Raw genomic sequence first — 24,349 nt, 5'->3', positions numbered from 1 at the left:
CTGTCCGCGTAGTCACGATATCCTCATCAAAGACCTGGCATACCTTCTGCCCCGCTGCAGCAGCATTTGACCCCGGTTTGAACTCGTACAGCATACACACCCTTATGACGCTCTGTGGAGGTTCCATGTTCATTCTGTCCTTACGCAAGTTCACGATGTAACTGAACTGCCACAACCATGTAGTTGTTGTATATACCCACACCAAGAGCTGATCGCCTTATCTCCATTAGCATTCAACTCATAGTGTGAGAGCCAATGGAACACAGATATCCAGAAAAAGAGACAGAACTTTCTTGGTTACCTTTATAAAATGTATGTCTTATCTATTTTCTAATTTACCATCTTAAAATTCTGTATTGATATATATTTGATGAATTCTATAAATAAAACCGTAACTTTATTTCTCCTTTTAGCAAGAACATAAGAAAATATATAATATACAGTATAGCATACAGTTTATTATTGCAAATCTTATATTATCTTTTAAACAGTATTTGTAATGTGCTTACGTCATTAACTCAGATAACAGTGTTTCACAAGGTACATATGAAAATTTTATAATATTTGTTACGATTTTCTGAAAATTATGAAGAGTGGTCAAATCACCTAGGATTCATCTTCAAAATTTCCACTAGGACCAAACGTGGTACCTCAAATGCAGATAGAATACACTGACCCTTTGTAAATTTCAAATTTAGATTTAAAAAAAAAAACTTGACTTCCTTTACTCACGTCCTATACCTAGTAGTGAAATAATATGCCAATCTAGGAGACGGGTTCGATTCCCAATGAAACTACAAAGATGATAATCACCAAACAATCAACTTCTTTATATATATGTTATGTCTGATTATCTTATATTTTTATTCTAATTCAAATTTAACAATCAAATTTAAGTTTTACAAAGTTTTCTTTTCCAAAAATATTAATTATATTGTAGTAAACCTTTACAACTAAACCCAAGGAAAGGTACTGCAAACAAAATATACAGAAGAAGGAAGTACATTTCCAAGAAAAATAATTATTCTATTATCAGGCAATAAGATTATGATAATAGTTTGTATGTTATGATTAAAGAAAAAGAACTAAAGCTTACCAAAAATCTCAGGTTTAACTAGTACTTTTAAAGCACTCTTTTGGTTTAATAAAGATACTACAGTACTAGCCAATATTCGTTTAAAAAGAATTACTAGCGAAAGTATTCTTAAATGAAACTTATGCCCATATATCACTGTGAACATCAGTTTCTATCAATATTTGATACATTTGAGAATACAACAAAATTTCTTGAAAATCGAGGATCTATTTCAGTTGCAATGTGAGACGTTTTTTGATTTTTGTTATCTATAAATATATTAGAAATGTCGCTATCATCGAATCGAATGACGCTGGATTGTCGAAGATTCTTAGCTCGATGACTGTTAGCATTGTCCATTCGAAGAAACATTCCAAAATGTGACACGTTCTCCAGACGATACTGATTGATATCAATTGCAGGAATCTGGGGACTTGGTCGGAAAGAATGAAACAACACTTCCGCATCCTCTTCATCATCGTCCTGTATTGGAAAAGAAAATGTTGACGCTGATTCAGAAGACTCTGTGTCAGTTGATTCAATAACGTTCGAATCAGTAAATCTGTGGTAGCCATAATTTGACGTAGGTGGCCGCTTCTTTTTCTTATTTTTCCGCTTTTTGTGTGGTCTTCCATAAGGCAGTTGCTGTGGATATTGATGGTAAGGTCCGTAGTGACTATGATGATTGTTGTGTTGTGAAAAGCATCCAATCAGTGTCTCTCTTCCGCCAACTAGAAATTCATCATGGCTGGAGTATATATTATAATCATGAGCCCATGCTTCACATCGGTAGATTCCTCCTGATTCTGGATCTAAAGGTTTCCTCACAGTTAAGGTGGATTTATAAGAACCTGATGCTCCAACTAGATCTACTGTGTACAGCTCAGTGTCAAAAGACGTGGCTCCTTCTGCTATTGGCTCACCTGGACCATACTGACCAGGACACGGTAGACGCAACCATAGGATGTGCTGAAATCAGAAAAGAATAAATTTATATTTTCGACTTAGAAAATGATATGTTGCAACTACTGGCCCACGTTGTTGTTAAGGAATGCTGGAGTCTGACACCTGGACAGAAGATGTAATCCGTTCGAGGTTCTGTTTTGTGGCGTTTTGTCAACAGTAGAGACAGCAGCTCTGGTAACAAACTTAGTTTAACAAGTCATAATTTAACAAATAACCAAATAACCAACTTTTTTTGTCTAATGTTGGATGTTTGCCAATGATATTGTACTATGCAATACAAACAGAGAAGAGATTGAAAGCAAAATAGCGTGTTGGAGGAAGAAACAACTGAATATCTCGAGTTTAACGGAGAAGAAAATGTAAAAGTAATGTTCAAGGAGAAAGATTGGATGAAGTGAAAATTTTGAAATCTTTAGGGTCTGTTGCAAAGAATCGTGCTGTGGACTGGAAATAACACGAATGCAAGAAGAATGGCGAAATTGGGAGAAAAAACGTGGAGAAAAAATGTGTGACCGCAGAATCACGGTAAAGGACAAAGATATGATTTACAAAACAGTAGTCAGGCCAGAAATAATTTACGGAGCAGAAAGATGGCTAACAAAGAACGCACATGAAGAAAAGATTGAACGTTACCGAGATGAGGATGTCATACTGGCTGTGTAGGATAACAAGAATATACAGAGTGAGAAATGAGAGAGTAAGGAGAAAGAGACATCTGAGAAAATGAATGAAAGAAGATTGCAGAATTATGGCCATCTAATGTGAAGAACGAACGACAATATGGTCAGAAGAGTGATGACAATGTAAGTAAATGGGAAGAAGGAAACCTAAGAAGGAAAGCCATGGACATGGTTAAGAATGACTTAAGAGAAGAAAGATGTAAGGGGGAAGAATTTCGGCACAGGGCTTTATGGAGAACACTCATCAGAAATGTCGATCCCACATACGTGGGAAAAGACGTAGAGAAAGAAGAAAAGAACACCATAATTTGTAATGTATGATCTCTAAACAACACATATAATACTTGGAATATTTAACAGAATATTCCAAATTAAACTTCCAACAACAGAGTGGTCAGTGACTTTGGTTACCAATAAACAGCATGAGAAAATACTGCAGTGATTGGTGAAAAATCATCCCCCTTGTTTTATTTACAGCAGATGCAGTTATCTGTCAGACACCAGCTTCCCTCCCTTAATAGTACAATAAGGTACACAATTTGAAGTAAGTAAGTTCCCGCATTTAGCGGGTTTATATTTCCTAACTACGTAAACATTAACGTCATTCCAACACCAATTAATACACAGATTCAACCTGTTTTACGTAAGTCATTATGACGGGAGATGAAATGTAACTTGTGCGAAAATGACATGTATGAGCTGAAAAACCTGAAACTTTCAACTATTTCCCTCATACTCAGTCGAATCCGAGGCAAATCGTTTCACTATATAATTTCATAAGCTTAAAATTCAAGGTTCAGGATTAATACGTATAAAAATCATGTCATTCATATTTTATACACTTTGTTAACCATGACATTTATATTTTAATAAGGCTATGTTCTTTTAATAATTCTCGAATGTCATTTGGATATCCCTACAACCTTATTTGATTCAATAATACTAACCTTGCGAAAAAGCAGACAATCCACTGAATAACATATTATCCTCTTACATTACGTAAAATCAAGTAATAAGGTTTTGTTTACAAATATTCGTAAAACATTTCATTTGTTTCTTGTTGTATATACCAAGGACGTTATAAATAGAGCATCTACCCATATGTATCATCATCCTATTAATCGATAGCAAAAAACAACCGAGCATCGGCACATCTGATTGGCCACTCTCGTTTCTGCCATCGTTTGATTGGCTACTTTCGTTTCCGCCATGATTGTTGGCTCAAAACACGGCGATCCTATTGGGCAGAATGGGCAGAGTAGGGGTGGCGAAACTGTGACGTAAGGCTTCAAGATTTTGTTGTAAGGGCAAATCCTCTATTTTATAAGATCCTTGGTATATACATCAACAAGTTACTTATCATTCTTTAAGCCCAAATTGTGAAATTCGAAGTAGAGATTAGCCAATCAGATTTCACTAAAGATAACGTTTTACCAATGATTTTATATGAGTTGTGAATAAAGTTCAAAATGTGAAAATTCTTATTGTTTCTTGTCAATCGATGTTAATCATTACCTATTAGGTTTCAAGTTCTAAACCTTTTACATCAATAACCATATATACAAGCTGTCTCTAAGTTTCAACATCCTCAAATTTGAAATATGAAAGCACTCAAGTTAGATCATCGAAATTTACCAAAGCTCTAGAGAAGGATTACGACTTTTCATTTGATTATTACAAAATTTAAGAATGGTTCAAATGTACTTCTCCCGTCATTCATGTTCAGTGAGACAAAGGGGCCTTGTATTGGTAACGTTGCAATCTATCTTTATGAACGTTAAGCAGAACATTAAAAATTTTCGCCTCGTGCTTACCCTTGTGAACCTGGTCCCCCCACCTCTCGGTACAAACGATTTCCTCATATTAATAAAAAGTACTTTGTTTGTACCTGTTTGTACCGCAAATGTTTTTGTTTGTACTGTACTGCAGTATGAGAAATTAAGAAAACAAAGTGGGGGCCAAGTTCACGCAGCCCGCCACAATGTCCTAGGATCGATTTAATTGGCTCATTTGAACGATTTTCGTTTGTACCGGATTGTACCGTAATTTGTTTCGTTTGTACTGTCCTGGATTATGAAAAATTAACGAAAAGAAATGGGGGCCCAGGTCAAGCAGGCCCTCAAATCACGACTTAATACACCTTGTATACATGACTTTTGTATGTCATATGAAAGTACTTGGTTAGTACCGGATTGTACCACAATGAGCTTTGATTTAACCATAATAGATTATGAAAAATTAAGAAAACAAAATTGGGGCGACTGTGTGAATCTGTCCCCCCACCAACACGTTGTACAAACGATTTAATCGGCTCATTTGAAAGATTTTCGTTGTACCGGATTGTACCGTAGTTTCTTTCGTTTGTACCGCCGTAGATTATGATAAATTAACGGAACAAAGTGGGGGTTCAATTCAAGCAAACACTCAAATCAAGTTTTAAAACACAGTATACATATGACTTTCGAGAAATTTGAATTTGTCATGGCAGGTCAATCTGGCCCGCACATCTTAGTTTCCTTTCCAATTCGAATCAAAACGAAACCAAAAATTTGCACCCAATATGTGCCAATTTATACCACCAACGTTAGAATTTGTACCCTCAAGAGAAATTTGAATTTTTGATGGCAGGTCAAACTGACTCACAAAATACTTTTTTTTCAATTCGAATAAAAACGGTACCAAAAATTTGTACCCAATATATGCCAATTTGTACCAGCAAAATAAGAATTTGTACATTACTAGGTTCTAAATGTTTGAATTTTTGTTGGCGGGTCAAGCTGGAAAGCAACTCCTTTTCTTTTCAATTCGAACCAAAAATTTGTACCTAATATATACCAATTTTTACCATCAAAATTAAAATTTCTACCCCCACAAATTTCGAGAAGTGTGAATTTTTAATGGAGCGTCAAACTGGGCTGGACAACTTATTTTTCTTTCCAATTCGAACCAAAAAGGTACCAAAAACTCGTACCTAATATGCATCAATCTGAGCCACAAAAATTAGAAACTGTATACCGAATAATTTTTGAGAAGATTGAATTTTTGTTGTGAAGTCAGTCTAGACAGCACAACTCATTTTTCTTCGCAATTCCGGGATACGGACAAAACCTCGCCACCCAAAACATCGTGTGGCCAAAACCTCGCCGCCAAAACCTCGTGGGCCAAAATCTCGCCTGCAGCTTAATAAAAATTCAGTGTAGTATAACAATATCTGCTGCTTTTCTTATAAGTAAAAAGAAAAAAGGAAGGAAGAGCTTGGTGTGGTGAGAGTAGGAGCGCCCCGGGCGCCGAAACCTCTAGTTACGGCTCTCTCTCTCTCTCTCTCTCTCTCTCTCTCTCTCTCTCTCTCTATATATATATATATATATATATATATATATATATATATATCACCACTCCCTTTTGTTGTGCCGACAAAGTAAAATTATAAAAGACTTCCTAGGCTCGAACCTCATCTATGTTAAAAATTTGATTGAGATAGGTAGGATGGCTCAAGAGGTATAATGTAACAAACATACTCATTTAATTTTTATATATATAGATTTCCAAAGCATGTATTAGAATTTTTCTTGTCATTATTTTAACGTAATTATGTGTTATTACTAAATATATACATATAGTAATTTATAGAACACTCGCAAAAGCCCCCAGACCCCCAATCATTATTTTGCCATTTGCTTTCTCAACTTCTGGAAAACTATTCTGGAGAAAAAATTCTCTTTAAAGAATACACATACGTCAATTCAACGGGTGTTATTTCCTGAATTTCACTTTGAACAGCAAATGTGCAATTTATTAAAAAGAACTATATTCCTACGAGTACACTGACAATAATGTAAATGCCTTGCGCACATCTATACGTATTAGAGACAATAACATTACTTATTTTCTGCCACATAATGGCGGAGAGTGTCTTGCAATCTCCTACTTGATAAAGCTTACACACACCACAAACACTCATTGTTTACAAATATAAATTTTGTTGCAGGATTTTTAAACATTTATATATAGCATTTTCGTAAACACTACGTTTTGCCTTGTAATATATTACAATGTATTATAATGGTGTACTTGTGGATAGTTGTACAAACATATTACCTGCAGCAAAGGTATTTCATATCTGTTATATAAAAGTGGGGAAAATATTTGCAGACTTCCGACATTTAATTTTTATATTTTCATCGAAGACTACAATTTATTAGAGAATCATTTCCCAATTACTCAAAATCATGTTTCTTATTACAATCAGCTAACAAAACATGAATTCCATAATAATATATTTCAAGAAAACGCATACATAATGACATCAGTACTCCGATTTTAGAGGTGTAATTCCAGATGCTGACCCCTTATGCACCATGTGAGCACTAACTAGAACATAACAAGCAGATCAAGCCAATTCAACAACATGGCATCTTTGCATTCAAGATGGCGACTTCTCCAATGATTTGTTTCTTCACTGAAACTGCTCTTCATCCTTAAGAGTATAGCGAAACATAACTGTCCAACCGTGAGAACAACTTACAGTTTTCATGGTTACAAACTTTTGAAGCGCCATTTTGAATCGAAGATGACTACTTTTCCAACATGTCCGATTTTTCCCCTTACTTAGGATGTAATCTACACACTTGAACGCAATTTCGTGGTTCCACCATATCTACAAGTTGTCTAGAATTAGACGCCCCCTTATAACATTCCTGGCACTTTCTTACACCGAAAATGACTATTTTTTTTCAAGGATAAGGACGGATTCGCAAACTACGCATCAGAATAAAATTCTCCTCGGAATTTCAACGTACTAGACACAGCCATTACAAATTTCACATTTTTTCGCTTTGCGCCGCCAAACCAAAACGAATTTTAATGCTCTTTTTTTAAGCATAAACAATGTTCCTATCTTCATTGACCGACAAAATATGACGTTTCTATGATGTGCGGAACTACTCTAGAAACCAGCATTTCGAAACGACGAAAAATTTCGATACTTCATTTACATGGAAAATGTGGCCTTTTTCATGATATACGAATTTTCCAATTACTCACATCACATGACGAACAAGTATGCAAAATTTGGTGTTTGTATGTTTTGCGGAAGTATGCAAACAATTATGTGTGTTTCCGACTTTAGAGGTATATAATTCCAGATGCTGACCCCTTATGCACCATGTGAGCACTAACTAGAAACTTGAATATGTAAAATTGTAAGCAGTTCAGTAGTCCAGTGGTAGCATGTCAGACTACTTCGGGCGAGACCAGGGTTCGATCCTCGTCAATTCGTTTTCTAATTTTTTCTTTCTTCAAACTTACATTTCGTTAACATATATTGATTGTCAATAAGGTCGAGTCTATAATACACGGCATTTCATTCGCACTTTGCCCGCTAGAGAAACTATTTAATCGAAAGGAGCACTTTTCCACGTATCTCATATATTATAGCTATTTACGCTGCCGACCACACAACTGGCAGAAAGCGCTTTTTTAGCATCTATTATGACTATGTTCCAAACCGTTGTTCCGATACAACGTACTTCCGATTTGGAGGGTAGATATGTATTAAATAGTATACATTTTAAACTTGTTATACGAGGATCAACTGCGAGAAAAAAACGGGGAGATTTTGTGCGATCATTTTTCCGATTTCTGGCATCGTTTAGGGGATATCAGCTAATTTCCGGTTTGAAGAACACACTCTTATCGCGAGACACAATATCGTACAAGTGATGCCCAGTGTTTCTTCCAGACCTGTATTTCTTTGGGGGGAGACACTGCAGGAGCTTTGAGAGTGCCTCTCCGAGCACATCGAAATAATACCTCTTACAATACAAAACGTGGAACTTCTGAACACGAGACCTGTGTTCGATCACCATCAAATTCTTTTCTGATTTTTTCTTTCTTCGAAAATTTATTTTTACAGCATGGGTGATTGCCAATAAGCTTGACTTATACACGGCATTTCATTCCAACCAGTCCCGCCACACAAACTATTATATCAAAAGGGGCACTTTTCCACGTATCTTATAATTATCTACGCTGCCGACGAGACAATTTTCAAAAGTTGCCCATTTGCGCGTGTGTGTGTGTGTGTGTGTGTGTGTGTGTGTGTGTGTGTGCGTGTGTATTTTCTTAAAATTAATATTTTATACTTTCCAGTTGTGGTGTTTACTTCAAACTTGGTATAAGCATGTATCTTAACGAGGGACATAAAAGGTGAGAGATATATTTTGCAATCATTTCCGGTTTGAAGCAGACACTGTTGTCGCGAGACCAAATGTATTGTTGTCTTGTATAGACACTATATTGTAAAGATGATGCCCATTGTTTCTTTCAGACTCTTTTTGGGGAACACTGCCTCCTTAGAGCGCCCCTGAAGGAGATCAAAATAATACGTTTATAATACAATAACAAATAGAATATTATCAGCAGTGCCCCTGGCCTAATAATTCTCCCCCCCCCTGGAACATTGCTTCCGAAAGACACACTGGTGATGCTCCATTTCCAAAGCTACATATGTTTGATTTTAAATACTTCAGTATCGTCTCGAAACTTCACACGAACATACTGCCTCGTTTCGGGACTATCTCAAAAGTTGCCGTATAAATATATATTTTCCCTCTACGTATGTAATAATAAAAATATTTTGTTCCCGCAATACGAACAGAAAGTACTTTGCTAATATGAAGAAATGGAAATAAGAATAAAAATACAAAACAGTTTAATCGGGAATAGAACCCAGACCTACTACTTAGAAAGCCCACACGTTACCTCTGTGCTATACTCGTATGTTGATTCATGTTTGTTCTATTATGCTTAAGATATCTCATAACAAGCAGATCAAGCCAGTTCAAAAACATGGCATCTTTGCATTCAAGATGGCGACTTCTCCAATGATTTGTTTCTTCACTGAAACTGCTCTTCATCCTTAAGAGTATAGCGAAACATGACTGTCCTACCGTGAGAATAACTTACAATTTTCATGGTTACAAACTTTTGAAGCGCCATTTTGAATCGAAGATGACTACTTTTCCAACATGTCCGATTATTCCCCTCACTTAGGATGTAATCTACACACTTGAACGCAATTTCGTTGTTCCACCATATCTACAAGTTGTCTACAATTAGACGCCCCCTTATAACATTCCTAGCACTTTCTTACACCGAAAATGACTATTTTTTTTTCAAGGATAAGGGCGGATTCGCAAACTACGCATCAGAATAAAATTCTCCTCGGAATTTCAACGTCCTACACACAGCCATTACAAATTTCACATTTTTTTGATTTGCGCCGCCAAACCAAAACGAATTTTAATGTTTTTTTTTTTTAGCATAAACAATGTTCCTATCTTTATTGACCGACAAAATATGACGTTTCTATGATGTGCGGAACTACTCTAGAAACCAACATTTCGAAACGACGAAAAATTTCGATACTTCATTTACATGGAAAATGTCGCCTTTTTCATGATATCCGAATTTTCTCATTACTCACATCACATGACGAACAAGTATGCAAAATTTGGTGTTTGTATGTTTTGCGGAAGTATGCAAACAATTAAGTGTGTTTCCGACTTTAGAGGTATATAAATCTACATTGAAGAAATCGTCGTGAAGAGGTTTCATCCTGACGACATTTCTTCCCAGGCGACACTACGTCTCGCTTAATTTAGACCAGGCGAGATTCTGTGTCGCGAGATCATTACAACGAGGTTTTGGTCAGGCGAGATTTTGGCTCGCGACGTTTTGGGCGGCGAGGTTTTGGCCAGGCGAGGTTTCGGCCCGGCGAGATTTTGGGCCGCGAGGTTTTGGGAGGCGAGGTTTTGGTCCGCGAGGTTGTCGCCGCGAGGTTCTGGCCGCGAGGTTTTGTACCCAAACCCGCAATTCCAATCAAACCGGTACCAAAATTTGTACCCAATATATACCAATTTGTACTACCAAAATTAGAATTTGTACTACCACCAATTTCGAGAAACATGCATTTTTGTTAGCGGATCAAAGTGGTCCACAGAACTTACTTTTCCTTTGAATTTGAATCGAAACGGCACAAAAAATTTGTACCTAATATATACTAATTTGTATTTCCAAAATTACAATTTGATCCCCCACTAATTTCGAGAAATTTCAATTTTTGATGGCGAGTCAAACAGACCAATACAACATTTTTTCTATTCAATTCGAATGAAAACAGTACCAAAAATTTGTACCACCAAAATAAGAACTATTACTCCAACCAATTTCTACAAATTTAAATTGTTGATAGGTCACTCTGGCCCGCACAACTTGTTTTTCTTTCCAATTCAAATCAAAAGGGTACCAAAAATTTGTACGCAATTCGTACCACAAAATTTAGATTTGTATTCCCACCAATTCCGAGAAATATGAATTTTTGATTGCGGGTCGAATTTGCGGCATAACTTATTTTTCTTTACAATTCGAATCAGAACGGGACCAAAAATTTGGACCAGATCAGTACCAATTTGCACAACAAAATTAGAATTAGCCCCCGCACCAATATCTAGAAGTTTGAATTTTTAATGAAGGGTCATGTTGCTTGGAGAACTTATTTTTCTTTCGAATTCAAATCAAAACGGTATCAAAAAATTGTAGCCAATATTTACTAATTTGTAGTACCAAAATTAGAATATGTATCCCCACCAATTTCGAGAATTATGAATTTAGTTTTGCGGGTTAGACTGATCCACACAACTTATTTTTCATTAAAATTCGAATCAAAACTGTACCAAACACTTGTACCCTATATGTACACATTTGTACCACCAAAATTAAAATTTGCACCCTCACCGATTTCGAAAAATTTATTTTTTATAACGGGTGAAGCAGAGCCGTACAACTCTTTTTCCTTCTAATTCGAATCAAAATGACACGGAATGTTGGTACCCAATATGTACCAATTTGGACGACCAAAATTACAGCTTATACCACAACAATTTCGAGAAATTTGAATTTTTGTGGTGGGAATAGTTCTCACGCACAACTATTTTTTAAATTCTAGTTCGAATCGAAATGGTAGGAAAAATTTGTACCCTATATGTACCAATTTGTACCAACAAAATTAGAATTTCTACCCCAGCTAATTTCGAGAAATTAGGATTTTTGATGGCGGACCAGGTTGGCGACAAGCTGGCCCGGACAACACATTTTCTTTCCAATTCGAATCATAATGGTACCAAATATTTGTACCCAATAAGTACCAATTTGAACCCCCACTAATATCGAGAAATTTGAAATTTTTGTTGGCAGTTCAAGCTGGCCTGCAAACTTGTTTTTCTTTTCAATTCGAATCTGTACAGTATCAAAAATTTGTACTCAATATGTACCAATTTGTACCACCAAAATTAAATTTGTACCCCCACTTATTTCGAGAAATTTCAATTTTTGATGGCGAGTCAGCTTAAGGTCAAGTTGTCAAGCAGAACTCTTGTTTTCTTTCAAATTCGAATCAAAATTGTATCTAATTTTTTTTACTAATATGTACCAGTTTGTACCACTAAAATTAGAATTTGTACCCCCCACCAATTTCGAGAACATTTAATTTTTGGTGGCGACGTCAAACTGGCCCTCAAAACTTATTTACTTTCTAATTCGAATCAAAATGGTATCGAAAATATGTACCTGGTATGTACCAATTTGTACCACAAAAATTAGAATTTGTGCAACTACCAATTTTGAGAAATTTGAATTCTGAATGTTCGAGCCAACTTGACGTCGAAACTTGGCTCGCGCAACACATTTCTTTTACCAATTCGAATCAAAATGTTACCAAAACTTTGTGCCAAATAGATGTTAGTTTGTGCCAACTATAAACACCGAAGACAAAATTATTTTAATATTTTTCCACGGTGAACCAAATGTTAGAAAGAATAAAGGAAAGCATTATCACAAAACAACTTGTTGGGTAGGCAGCAGATTAAATGGATAGCATTAGTATTTGTACAGCTTGGTTGGGGGAGAGAGAGTCAAACATCTACATATGTTGAGGGCTCTAAAATATTTATGGGTGGGTGATTTTTTCTCCAACCGTTTGTGATCATGGACAATATTAATTTTTATTACAGAACTCATTCAGAGGATCAGTTCTATGAAGTCGTCTCCATCTACTCATATCTCTGTTTCGATAACAGAATCTAAGTTCTAATATTGCTTATACAAATTTTTACAAATTCAGTTACCATCAACAATACTGTACACTCCAGAGTTAAAATGTTTAATGGAATCAGTCAAAAATTCGTTTGCGAAGTGGTGATGTCGAATTAAAAAAAAAGACACGATTCTATTGTTTGCCTTGAGATCAAATAGATCCACATATTTGCGTAAGCATTTCAAATTTATTGAGTTGTGCAGGTACAATGTAATTTTTTTGTTAAAAATTATCTAAAAAATTTTTGGACAATTTTTATATGAATTCTGAATAAGCCTTTGGAATGGAAGAGTTGACTTGGTGATAAATTGCCCGTTCGTTGAATAACAATTTCTAATCTTTATTCGTACATGATTTTGGTCATGCAAGTTATAAGCAAATTTTCCGTTCCGTTTTTATGAATTGCAGGAAAATTTGGTTACACGCTCTCGTTCGAATCGAATACCATTTTGATTCAATACAAAAAAACGATTGCCGTGCCCAGACAGATTGCAATGAAAGAAACTGGAGGGTTGGAAATTCAAATTTTGACAGTATAAACTGGTAATTACTTGGCACAAAGTTTTGGTAACATTTTAATCCGAATTCGTAAAACAAATGTGTTGCGCGAGCCAGGTTTGGACGTCAAGTTGGCCCCAGCATTGAAAATTCAAATTTCTCCAAATCGGTGAGGGTACAAAATTCTAATTTAAGTGGTAGAAATTGGTACATATCGAGTACCCATTTTAGGCACCGTTTTTATTCGAATTGCAAAGAAAGATAAGTTATGCGAGCCAATTTCACCCGCTACCAAAAATTATAATCGCTCGAAATTAGTGGGGGCTCAAATTCTAATTGCGGCCGTACAAATTGGTACATATTGGGTACAAAAATTTGGTGTGGTTTTGATTCGAATTTGAAACAAAAGTAAGTTGGCCGGCCAGTTTACCCTGCCATTAAATTCATATTTCTTGAAATTGGTGGGTGTGCAAATTCTAGTTTTGGTGATACAAGTTGTTACATATTGGGTACAAATTTTAGGTACAGTTTTGATTCGAATTGGGAAGAGAAAATTTTTTTATGCTCGCCAGCTTGACCTCCTAAGAAAAATTCAATTTTTTTGAATTGGTGAAGGTACAAATTCTAATTTTGGTAGTTCAAATTGGCATATACTGGGTACAAATTTTTGTAAGGTTTTTGATTTGAATTGGAAGGAAAATGTTTGTAGGTCAGTTTGACCCGCCATCAAAAATTCAAATTCTTCGAAACTGGTGGGGCTAGAAATTCTAATTTTTTGTGGCAAAAGTTGCTACATATCGGGTACAAATTTTTGAACAATTTTGATTAAAATGGGAAGAAAAATAAGTTGTGTGGGCAAGTTTGACCTGCCAACCAAAATTCTGCCTGACATGACCTGCCATGCTTCACTAAACTTCTTGGGATACAAATTCTAATTTTGGTGTTACAAATTGGTACACATTGGTTACAAAATTCTGGTACCGTTTTGATTTGAATTGGGAAGAAAAAGGTGTTGTGCAAGCCTGCTTGGCCCACCATTAAAAATTCAATTCTCGCGAAATTGATGAGGGTGCAAAACTTAATTTTGGTGGTACAAATTGGTACATGTTGTTTACAGTTTTAGTACCGTTTTCATTCGAATTTTAAAAAAATATGTGTTGTGTAAGCCAAATTGACGTCATAGTGGTCCTCCATAAAAATTCAAATTTTGTCGAAATAAGTAGGGTGAAAATTCTAATTTTGATGGTACAAATTGGTAAGTATGGGTACCAATTTATGGTGCCATTTTGATTCGAATGGGAAAGAAAAAGAGTTGTGCTGCTCCGCTTCACTCGTTATAAAAAATTCAATCTTTTCGAAATTGATGAGGGTACAAATTGGCACATATAGAATACAAATGTTTGGTACAGTTTTGATTCAAATTTTAATGAAAAATAAGTTGTGCGGGCCAACCTAAATCGACATTGGTGGTTGTACATATTCTAATTTTGGTACTACAAATTTGTAAATATTGGCTACAAATTTTTGATACCGTTTTGATTACTATTCGAAAGAAAAATAAGCTATGTGTGACAGCTTGACCCGCAATCAAGAATTCAAACTTCTAAGTATTCATGGGGGTGCTAATTCGATTTTTGGTGGTACAAATTACTACATAACTGGTACAAATTTTTAGTCCCGTTTTCATTCGAATTGTAAAGAAATTGTGTTGTCCAGGCCAGCTTGTCCTCAACCAGGTTCATGCAGCCTCCCAATTTGTTTTCTTAGTTTTTCATAATTAATTATGGTTAAATTAAAACTCATATGACATAAAAAAGCCATGTGTACCCTGTGTATTAAGTCGTGATTTGAGGGCCTGCTTGACCTGGGCCCCCATTTTGTTTCGTTAATTTTTCATAATCCAGGACAGTACAAACGAAACAAACTACGATACAATCCGATACAAACGAAAATCTTTCAAATGAGCCAACTAAATCGTTTGTACAACGCGATGGGGGGCCAGGTTCACACAGCACCCCAATTTTGTTTTCTTAATTTATCATAATCTATTATGGTTAAACTAAAACTCCACTTGGCACAATCCGGTACTAACCAAGTACTTTCATATGACATACAAAAGTCATCTGTACAAGATGTATTAAGTCGTGATTTGAGGGCCTGCTTGACCTGGGCCCCTTTTGTTTCGTTAATTTTACATAATCCAATACGGTACAAACGAAACAAACTACGGTACAATCCGGTACAAACTAAAATCGTTTAAATGAGCCAATTAAATCGATCCTAGGACATTTTGGAGGGCAGTGTTTCTTCCAGAAATGTTACTGGAGGGCACTACCCCCCACCGGAGTTTTGAGACTGCCCCCGGACGAAACCTAAATGATACATCTATAATATAATAATATATAAAATTGTAAGTAGTAGAAAATGGATCGATCTGGAACATATGAGGCCAACCTAGGCCAACTCACGAGCCCCTGGGAAATTGAGCACCTTACGCCGTGAACCCACGGTCTTTTACGACCTCCATTTTAGGGGTGAATTTGTTCCCTTTTATGACCACTTTTTAGGGGGTGTATTCGTTCTCTTTTATGACCACATTTTAGGGGGTGAACTCGTTCCCCTTTATGAGCACTTTTCCAACCCCTATGTTAATTACGAACACATAGAAGAGAATATAACACATAACACTACGTAACACATAGCAGAACAGATAACACATAAGAGTACGTAACATAACAAGGGTGTACTCGTTCTCTTTTATGAGCATATTTTTCAACCCCTATTTTAACATAGGAGATAACACATAAGATTACGAACACATAGAAGAGAAGATAACGCATAACACTACGTAACACACAGCAGAACAGATAACACCTAAGAGTACGTAACATAACAAGGGTGTACTCGTTCACTTTTATGAGCATATTTTTCAACCCCTATTTTAACATAGGAGATAACACATGAGATTACGAACACATAGAAGAGCTGATAACACATAGCACTATTTTAACATAGCAGAACATAAGACTACGTAACATAACAAGGGTGTACTCGTTCCCTTTTATGAGCATATTTTTTCAACCCTTATTTTAACATAGCAGAAATTACACTGAGACTATGAACACACAGCAGAGCATAAGACTACGTAACACATAACAACCTCCATTTTAGGGGTGGACTCGTTCTCTTTTATGAACATATTTTCCAACCCTTATTTTAACATAGCATAAGACTACGAACACATAGCAGAGGTGTATTCGTTTTCAACCCCTTAGCATAAGACTATGTAACATAGCAGTTACGAACACATAGTAGAGCAGATAATAAACACAACCTCCATTTTAGGGGTGAATTTATTCCCTTTTATGAGCATATTTTCCAACCCCTATTTCAACATGACAGAGACTACGAAACATAGCGGACATAGCACAGGGGGTGTATTCATTTTCTCCACCCCTAATTGAACATAGCAGAAATTACACTGAGACTACGTAACACACAACAACCTCCATTTTAGGGGTGGACTCGTTCTCTTTTATAATTACTTTTCCAACCCCTATTTTACCATAGCAGAAATTACATAAAAAAAATTTTTCAACCCCTATTTTAAGACAATGAATACCTATGTAACATAGCGATTCGATACGCTCTTTGATCCGATTTGGATGAAACTCGGCATATGGGGGTTTTCGGACATGCTGATTAAGAATATCATACTTATTTTTACCTAAGTCTTATAGTTTATGTGGGATACGCCCTTTGTATGACACTTAAAAACCCAATAACTCGAAAACGAAGCAACGTATTGAGGTGGTGTTTCCACATTTAGCAATAGGTCATCAGGTACTACATGTCCCAAAGTTAGTGGTCATCGAGGTCAAAGGTCAAAATACTTAAAACCCAATCACTCGTAAACTGCGCCACATATTGAGATGGTGTTTCCATATTTAGTAATTCGTCATCAACTGCTACAAGTTCCAAAATAATGATCATCGAGGTCAAAGGTCACAATACTTAAAACCCAATAACTCGAAAACGAAGCAACGTATTGAGGTGGTGTTTCCACATTTAGTAATTGGTCATCAGGTAATACATGTCCCAAAATTAGTGGTCATCGAGTTCAAAGGTCAAAATACTTAAAACCTAATAACTCGAAAACGGAACCACATATTGAGATGTTGTTTCCATATTTAGTAATTGGTTACCAACTACTACAAGTTCCAAAATAATGATCATCAAGGTCAAAGGTCACAATACTTAAAACCTAATAACTCGAAAATAGATCCACATATTGAGGTGCTGTTTCCAAATCTAGTAATACGTCATCAACTATTACATGTTCCAAAAGTACTGACTATCGAGGTCAATGGTCAAATATTTAATCCTTAATAACTTTAAACAAAGCCTGTGTGACCTATTCAGTTTTGTGCCAAGCAGAGAGAAGTGAAGAAGGAATAAATTTGAGTGGCTTATTTACTTTTGTATTAATGAGAAAGAAATCAAAGGAACACAATTTTAACTAGCGCAGACTTTCTGTATCTTTTTGGGCTATTCAAATGGATTAACAAGAAAGAAAGCAAAGATATGCCATATTAATTAGCTATGTATTCTTTAAGCAAAACGAAGGGCTACATTTGAGAAAGCGAACATGGACCATTTTACTCAAATTTGGACGGAGTATTTATCTTTGTATGAACCAAAAAAAAAAAAAAGGTTCAATATTTCTATACAATTTTGTACTACCCAAATAAACGAAATTTTATTTTTGTACCAATCACAAGAAAATCAAAGAAGGGTCATTGTATACCTTTTTGTGCTATTCAAATAATAGAGGGAACAAATTTCAGTGGTCTATTTTATTTTTGTACCAATCAGAAGAAAAGCAAAGATATGCCATTTTAACTATTTAAACAAACGAAAAGATAAATTTGAATGACCTATTCAATTTTGTACCAACGAGAAATACCATTTTTACTAATCAAATAAACAAAAAAAAGAAGGATCATTTTAACTAACTCACACTTTTATACCATTTTGTACTACTCCAATAAACGAAGGAATACCAGTAAAAAATAAGCGAAGATTAGGTGAATTAATTTATTTTGTACCAACTGGAAAAGAGAAGAAGAGCTACTTTAACTAGCTCAGAATTTATGTAACTTTTGAACTACTGAAATGTTCTATTTTTGTATCAATCAGAAAAACCCGAGGAAGGATCATTTTAACAAGTTCATAATTTCTGTAACGAAAGAATAATTTCGATGTTCTACTTTTTATACCAACGAGAAAAATGAACTAGCTGAATATACGAAAGAATAAATTTAAGTGACCTATTCAATTTTGCACCAATGAGAAATGTCATTTTAACTGGCTCATAATTTTACTACTCAAATAAACAATGGAGTATTTAGTTTTGTACCACCAAGAAAAAAAGAAATTCCACCATTTTGGAGTATTCAAATAAACAAAGGAATTATAATTTGTGTCAACTCTAAAATCAATTAAACGAAGTAATGCATTTGAGTGAGCTATTTAATTTGAAAAACCGAAGTTGAGTATTTTATACCATTTTGTATTATTTCAACAAACAAAGGAATAAGCAAAAAAGGATCATTTTATATCGTTTTAAACTAGTTTAATAAACGAAGGCATAAATATGAGTGAGCTATTTAATTTTGTAGCTGAGTACCTTTATACTAGCTCAATGAACGAAAGAACAAATTTGGGTGTTCTACTTTTTTATACCAAACAAGGAAGAACCATTTTAACTTGCTGAGTATTTTATACCATGTTGTACTACTCAAATAAACGAAAGAAAAGGCGAAAAAAGACCTTTTTAACTAGCGCAGAATTTCTGTAACGCAAAAATTAATTTGGATGGAGTAACAAGAAAGAAAGCAAAGATATGCCATATTAACTATTTAAATAAACGAAGGGATAAATTTATGTGATCTATTCCATTTTGTACCAAATAGAAATGCCATTTTTATCTAGCTTAGAATTTCTAGTGCATGTTGTATTATTTAAACAAAACGAAGGGCTAAATTTGAGAAAGCGAACATGAACCATTTTACTCAAATTTGGATGGAGTATTTAGCTTTGTATGAACCAGAAAAAAAGTGAAGAAGAACCATTTTAACTAACTCAGATCTTTATACCATTTTGTACTACTCCAATAAACGAAATTTTATTTTTGTACCAATCAGAAGAAAATCAAAGAAGGGTCATTTTAACTAGCCAAGCAGAAAAAAAAGGAAAGAATTAACACTTTGTACTAATCAAGTAAATGAAGGTATAAATTTGTACTAATCAGAAAAGAAGAAGAAGGATCAGCATTCTATACTTTTTTGTGCCATTTATTGAGGTGTCCTATTTCCTTTTGTACCAACGAGAACCATTTTTAACTGGCTTAGAATTTTATGCCTTTTTGTAAAATTTGTATCAAACCGAAAAAAGCAAGGAAATACCATTTTAAATAGCTCAGCATGTTATAACTTTTTGTGTTTTTGGTCTACCCAATTTCTTGACCATATTGTACTATTTAAACAAACAAAGGAATAAATTGGTGTGACCTATTCACTTTTGTTACAAGCAGAAAAAGGAAAGAATAAATTTGAGTGGCTTAAGCAAAGAAGGTCAATGGTAACTAGCCTTTTTGTGCTATTAAATTTGAGTGACCTATTGAAGAATGAATAAATTTTGTTTGCAATTAAAAAAGCGGAGAAGGTCTACTTTCTGTACCAACTATAGAAAAACAAATTTGTTTGGCCTATTCACTTTTATAGCAAGCAGAAAAAAGCACGAAAAAAGGGAAGAAGGTTCATTACAACAAGCTTGGTATTTTTATCTTTGTGGTGCTACATTTTGTATTATTTTTGTGTCATCCAGAGAACAATTTAAATTGACTCTACCGTCACTAAGTAAGGCTCATAAAATATTTGAACGTGAGATTTAACAAACCAGAATTGCGTCATAATTCAATTATAACTTAATTGTGTAGAACAGACTCCATAGGAATTAGCGTTCTAAAGAAAAAAGAAGAAACAGCATGCTTGGCCAATTTGAATCACAGCAGAAGAATCAACTCATCAAGGAAATGAAAATTTTTCAAAGTTCCATGTTCCACACTATCTATAAAGAGTGCTGCAGATATTTAAGCAACGTTACGAATGCGTTATCTAACATTTGTATTGCTAAGGTACTGCCTATTGCTCAACGATTCAATTATTTTTTTAAACTTTCTTTCCTCGTCTAAGTCCAAAAAGACAAATATATATTTTTGCATTTATGTATTTTATTATAATGGAATATAAGTTTATGAAGTATATTTGAGAAATAATAGAACATACATCATTATGTTATATTAACGAATTATTTTGTATTGCCTTGAAACATTTAAACACGGAGAATGCATAGAATGCTTTTATTCTAGGTATATAAATAGATGTATCACACTTGATTTGTTTTTGCTGAAGAGCAGAAAAATGACTAGCATGGAAATTGTTTATGTTTCACCTAGAGAAAAAGAAATTCAGCGTGAAAACGAAAAACCTTTACTGTAAAACAATTAGAAGTGTACAAAATAGTAGAAATGTTTTTAGAGAAAGATAAACAATTATTTAATTCTGTAAATGAACAATGAGCCCACTGTAGCATATGCATTTAGTTGTGTAAGAATAGAAGAACTTGAACTGTTAAATGAATCAAATTGTAGTATTGTAATATTACAAACATTGGACTAGCACATGTAAATACTGAATTACCGGCAACTGAATTGTCAGTGAGAGTCAATTTAAATTGTTCTCTGGATGACACAAAAATAATACAAAATGTAGCACCACAAAGATAAAAATACCAAGCTTGTTATAATGAACCTTCTTCCCTTTTTTTGTGCTTTTTTCTGCTTGCTATAAAAGTGAATATGTCAAACAAATTTGTTTTTCTATAGTTGGTACAGAAAGTAGACCTTCTCCGCTTTTTTAATTGCAAACAAAATTTATTCATTCTTCAATAGGTCACTCAAATTTAATAGCACAAAAAGGCTAGTTACCATTGACCTTCTTTGCTTAAGCCACTCAAATTTATTCTTTCCTTTTTCTGCTTGTAACAAAAGTGAATAGGTCACACCAATTTATTCCTTTGTTTGTTTAAATAGTACAATATGGTCAAGAAATTGGGTAGACCAAAAACACAAAAAGTTATAACATGCTGAGCTATTTAAAATGGTATTTCCTTGCTTTTTTCGGTTTGATACAAATTTTACAAAAAGGCATAAAATTCTAAGCCAGTTAAAAATGGTTCTCGTTGGTACAAAAGGAAATAGGACACCTCAATAAATGGCACAAAAAAGTATAGAATGCTGATCCTTCTTCTTCTTTTCTGATTAGTACAAGTTTATACCTTCGTTTACTTGATTAGTACAAAGTGTTAATTCTTTCCTTTTTTTCTGCTTGGCTAGTTAAAATGACCCTTCTTTGATTTTCTTCTGATTGGTACAAAAATAAAATTTCGTTTATTGGAGTAGTACAAAATGGTATAAAGATCTGAGTTAGTTAAAATGGTTCTTCTTCACTTTTTTTTCTGGTTCATACAAAGCTAAATACTCCATCCAAATTTGAGTAAAATGGTTCATGTTCGCTTTCTCAAATTTAGCCCTTCGTTTTGTTTAAATAATACAACATGCACTAGAAATTCTAAGCTAGATAAAAATGGCATTTCTCCTTGGTACAAAATGGAATAGATCACTTAAATTTATCCCTTCGTTTATTTAAATAGTTAATATGGCATATCTTTGCTTTCTTTCTTGTTACTCCATCCAAATTAATTTTTGCGTTACAGAAATTCTGCGCTAATTAAAAAGGTCTTTTTTCGCTTTTTCTTTCGTTTATTTGAGTAGTACAACATGGTATAAAATACTCAGCAAGTTAAAATGGTTCTTCCTTGTTTGGTATAAAAAAGTAGAACACCCAAATTTGTTCTTTCGTTAATTGAGCTAGTATAAAGGTATATAAATTCTGAGTTAGCTAAATTGGACCTTGTTCGATTTTTCTGGTTAGTACAAAAAAAAGGTCACTCAAATTTATCCCATCGTTTGTTTAAATAGTACAAAAAGGTACAGAAATTCTCAGTTAGTTAAAATGGGTCTTCTTCGCTTTTTCTAATTAGTACAATTTTGTTCTTTCGTGAAAATACTCAACTACAAAATTAAATAGCTCACTCATATTTATGCCTTCGTTTATTAAACTAGTTTAAAATGATATAAAATGATCCTTTTTTCCTTATTCCTTTGTTTGTTGAAATAATACAAAATGGTATAAAATACTCAACTTCGGTTTTTCAAATTAAATAGCTCACTCAAATGCATTACTTCGTTTAATTGATTTTAGAGTTGACACAAATTATAATTCCTTTGTTTATTTAAATACTCCAAAATGGTGGAATTTCTTTTTTTTCTTGGTGGTACAAAACTAAATACTCCATGGTTTATTTGAGTAGTAAAATTATGAGCCAGTTAAAATGACGTTTCTCATTGGTACAAAATTGAATAGGTCACTTAAATTTATTCTTTCGTATATTCAGCTAGTTCTTTTTCTCTCGTTGGTATAAAAAGTAGAACATCGAAATTAGTCTTTCGTTACAGAAATTATGAACTTGTTAAAATGATCCTTCTTCGGGTTTTTCTGATTGATACAAAAACAGAACATTTCAGTAGTTCAAAAGTAACATAAATTCTGAGCTAGTTAAAGTAGCTCTTCTTCTCTTTTCCAGTTGGTACAAAATAAATTAATTCACCTAATCTTCGCTTATTTTTTACTGGTATTCCTTCGTTTATTGGAGTAGTACAAAATGGTATAAAAGTGTGAGTTAGTTAAAATGATCCTTCTTTTTTTTGTTTATTTGATTAGTAAAAATGGTATTTCTCGTTGGTACAAAATTGAATAGGTCATTCAAATTTATCTTTTCGTTTGTTTAAATAGTTAAAATGGCATATCTTTGCTTTTCTTCTGATTGGTACAAAAATAAAATAGACCACTGAAATTTGTTCCCTCTATTATTTGAATAGCACAAAAAGGTATACAATGACCCTTCTTTGATTTTCTTGTGATTGGTACAAAAATAAAATTTCGTTTATTTGGGTAGTACAAAATTGTATAGAAATATTGAACCTTTTTTATTTTTTTACTTCATACAAAGATAAATACTCCGTCCAAATTTGAGTAAAATGGTCCATGTTCGCTTTCTCAAATGTAGCCCTTCGTTTTGCTTAAAGAATACATAGCTAATTAATATGGCATATCTTTGCTTTCTTTCTTGTTAATCCATTTGAATAGCCCAAAAAGATACAGAAAGTCTGCGCTAGTTAAAATTGTGTTCCTTTGATTTCTTTCTCATTAATACAAAAGTAAATAAGCCACTCAAATTTATTCCTTCTTCACTTCTCTCTGCTTGGTACAAAACTGAATAGGTCACACAGGCTTTGTTTAAAGTTATTAAGGATTAAATATTTGACCATTGACCTCGATAGTCAGTACTTTTGGAACATGTAATAGTTGATGACGTATTACTAGATTTGGAAACAGCACCTCAATATGTGGATCTATTTTCGAGTTATTAGGTTTTAAGTATTGTGACCTTTGACCTTGATGATCATTATTTTGGAACTTGTAGTAGTTGGTAACCAATTACTAAATATGGAAACAACATCTCAATACGTGGTTCCGTTTTCGAGTTATTAGGTTTTAAGTATTTTGACCTTTGACCTCGATGACCACTAATTTTGGGACATGTAGTACCTGATGACCAATTACTAAATGTGGAAACACCACCTCAATACGTTGCTTCGTTTTCGAGTTATTGGATTTTAAGTTTTGTGACCTTTGACCTCGATGATCATTATTTTGGAACTTGTAGCAGTTGATGACGAATTACTAAATATGGAAACGCCATCTCAATATGTGGCGCAGTTTACGAGTGATT

The 24,349-nt window shown here is 34.2% G+C and overlaps 1 protein-coding gene across 1 annotated transcript in view; it reads right to left on the bottom strand.

Moving 5' to 3' along the window:
• Positions 1-398: 398 nt before the first annotated feature.
• LOC145673256 (uncharacterized) overlaps positions 399-24,349 on the bottom strand; it is a 37,231-nt gene continuing 13,280 nt past the window's right edge. The window contains exon 3 of the mRNA XM_081742782.1: positions 399-2,044. Within this exon, the coding sequence (XP_081598908.1) occupies positions 1,241-2,044 (804 nt within the window). The 3' untranslated portion in view covers positions 399-1,240. The remainder of the gene's footprint in view (positions 2,045-24,349) is intronic.

This window comes from Thermobia domestica, chromosome 16 (genome assembly GCF_964235325.1).
Source record: "Thermobia domestica chromosome 16, izTheDome1.hap1.1, whole genome shotgun sequence".
In the NCBI taxonomy this organism is placed as follows: Eukaryota; Metazoa; Arthropoda; class Insecta; order Zygentoma; family Lepismatidae; genus Thermobia; species Thermobia domestica.
The sequence above is the reverse complement of the archived record's forward strand: the minus strand, read 5'-3'. Positions and strand labels throughout refer to the sequence as shown.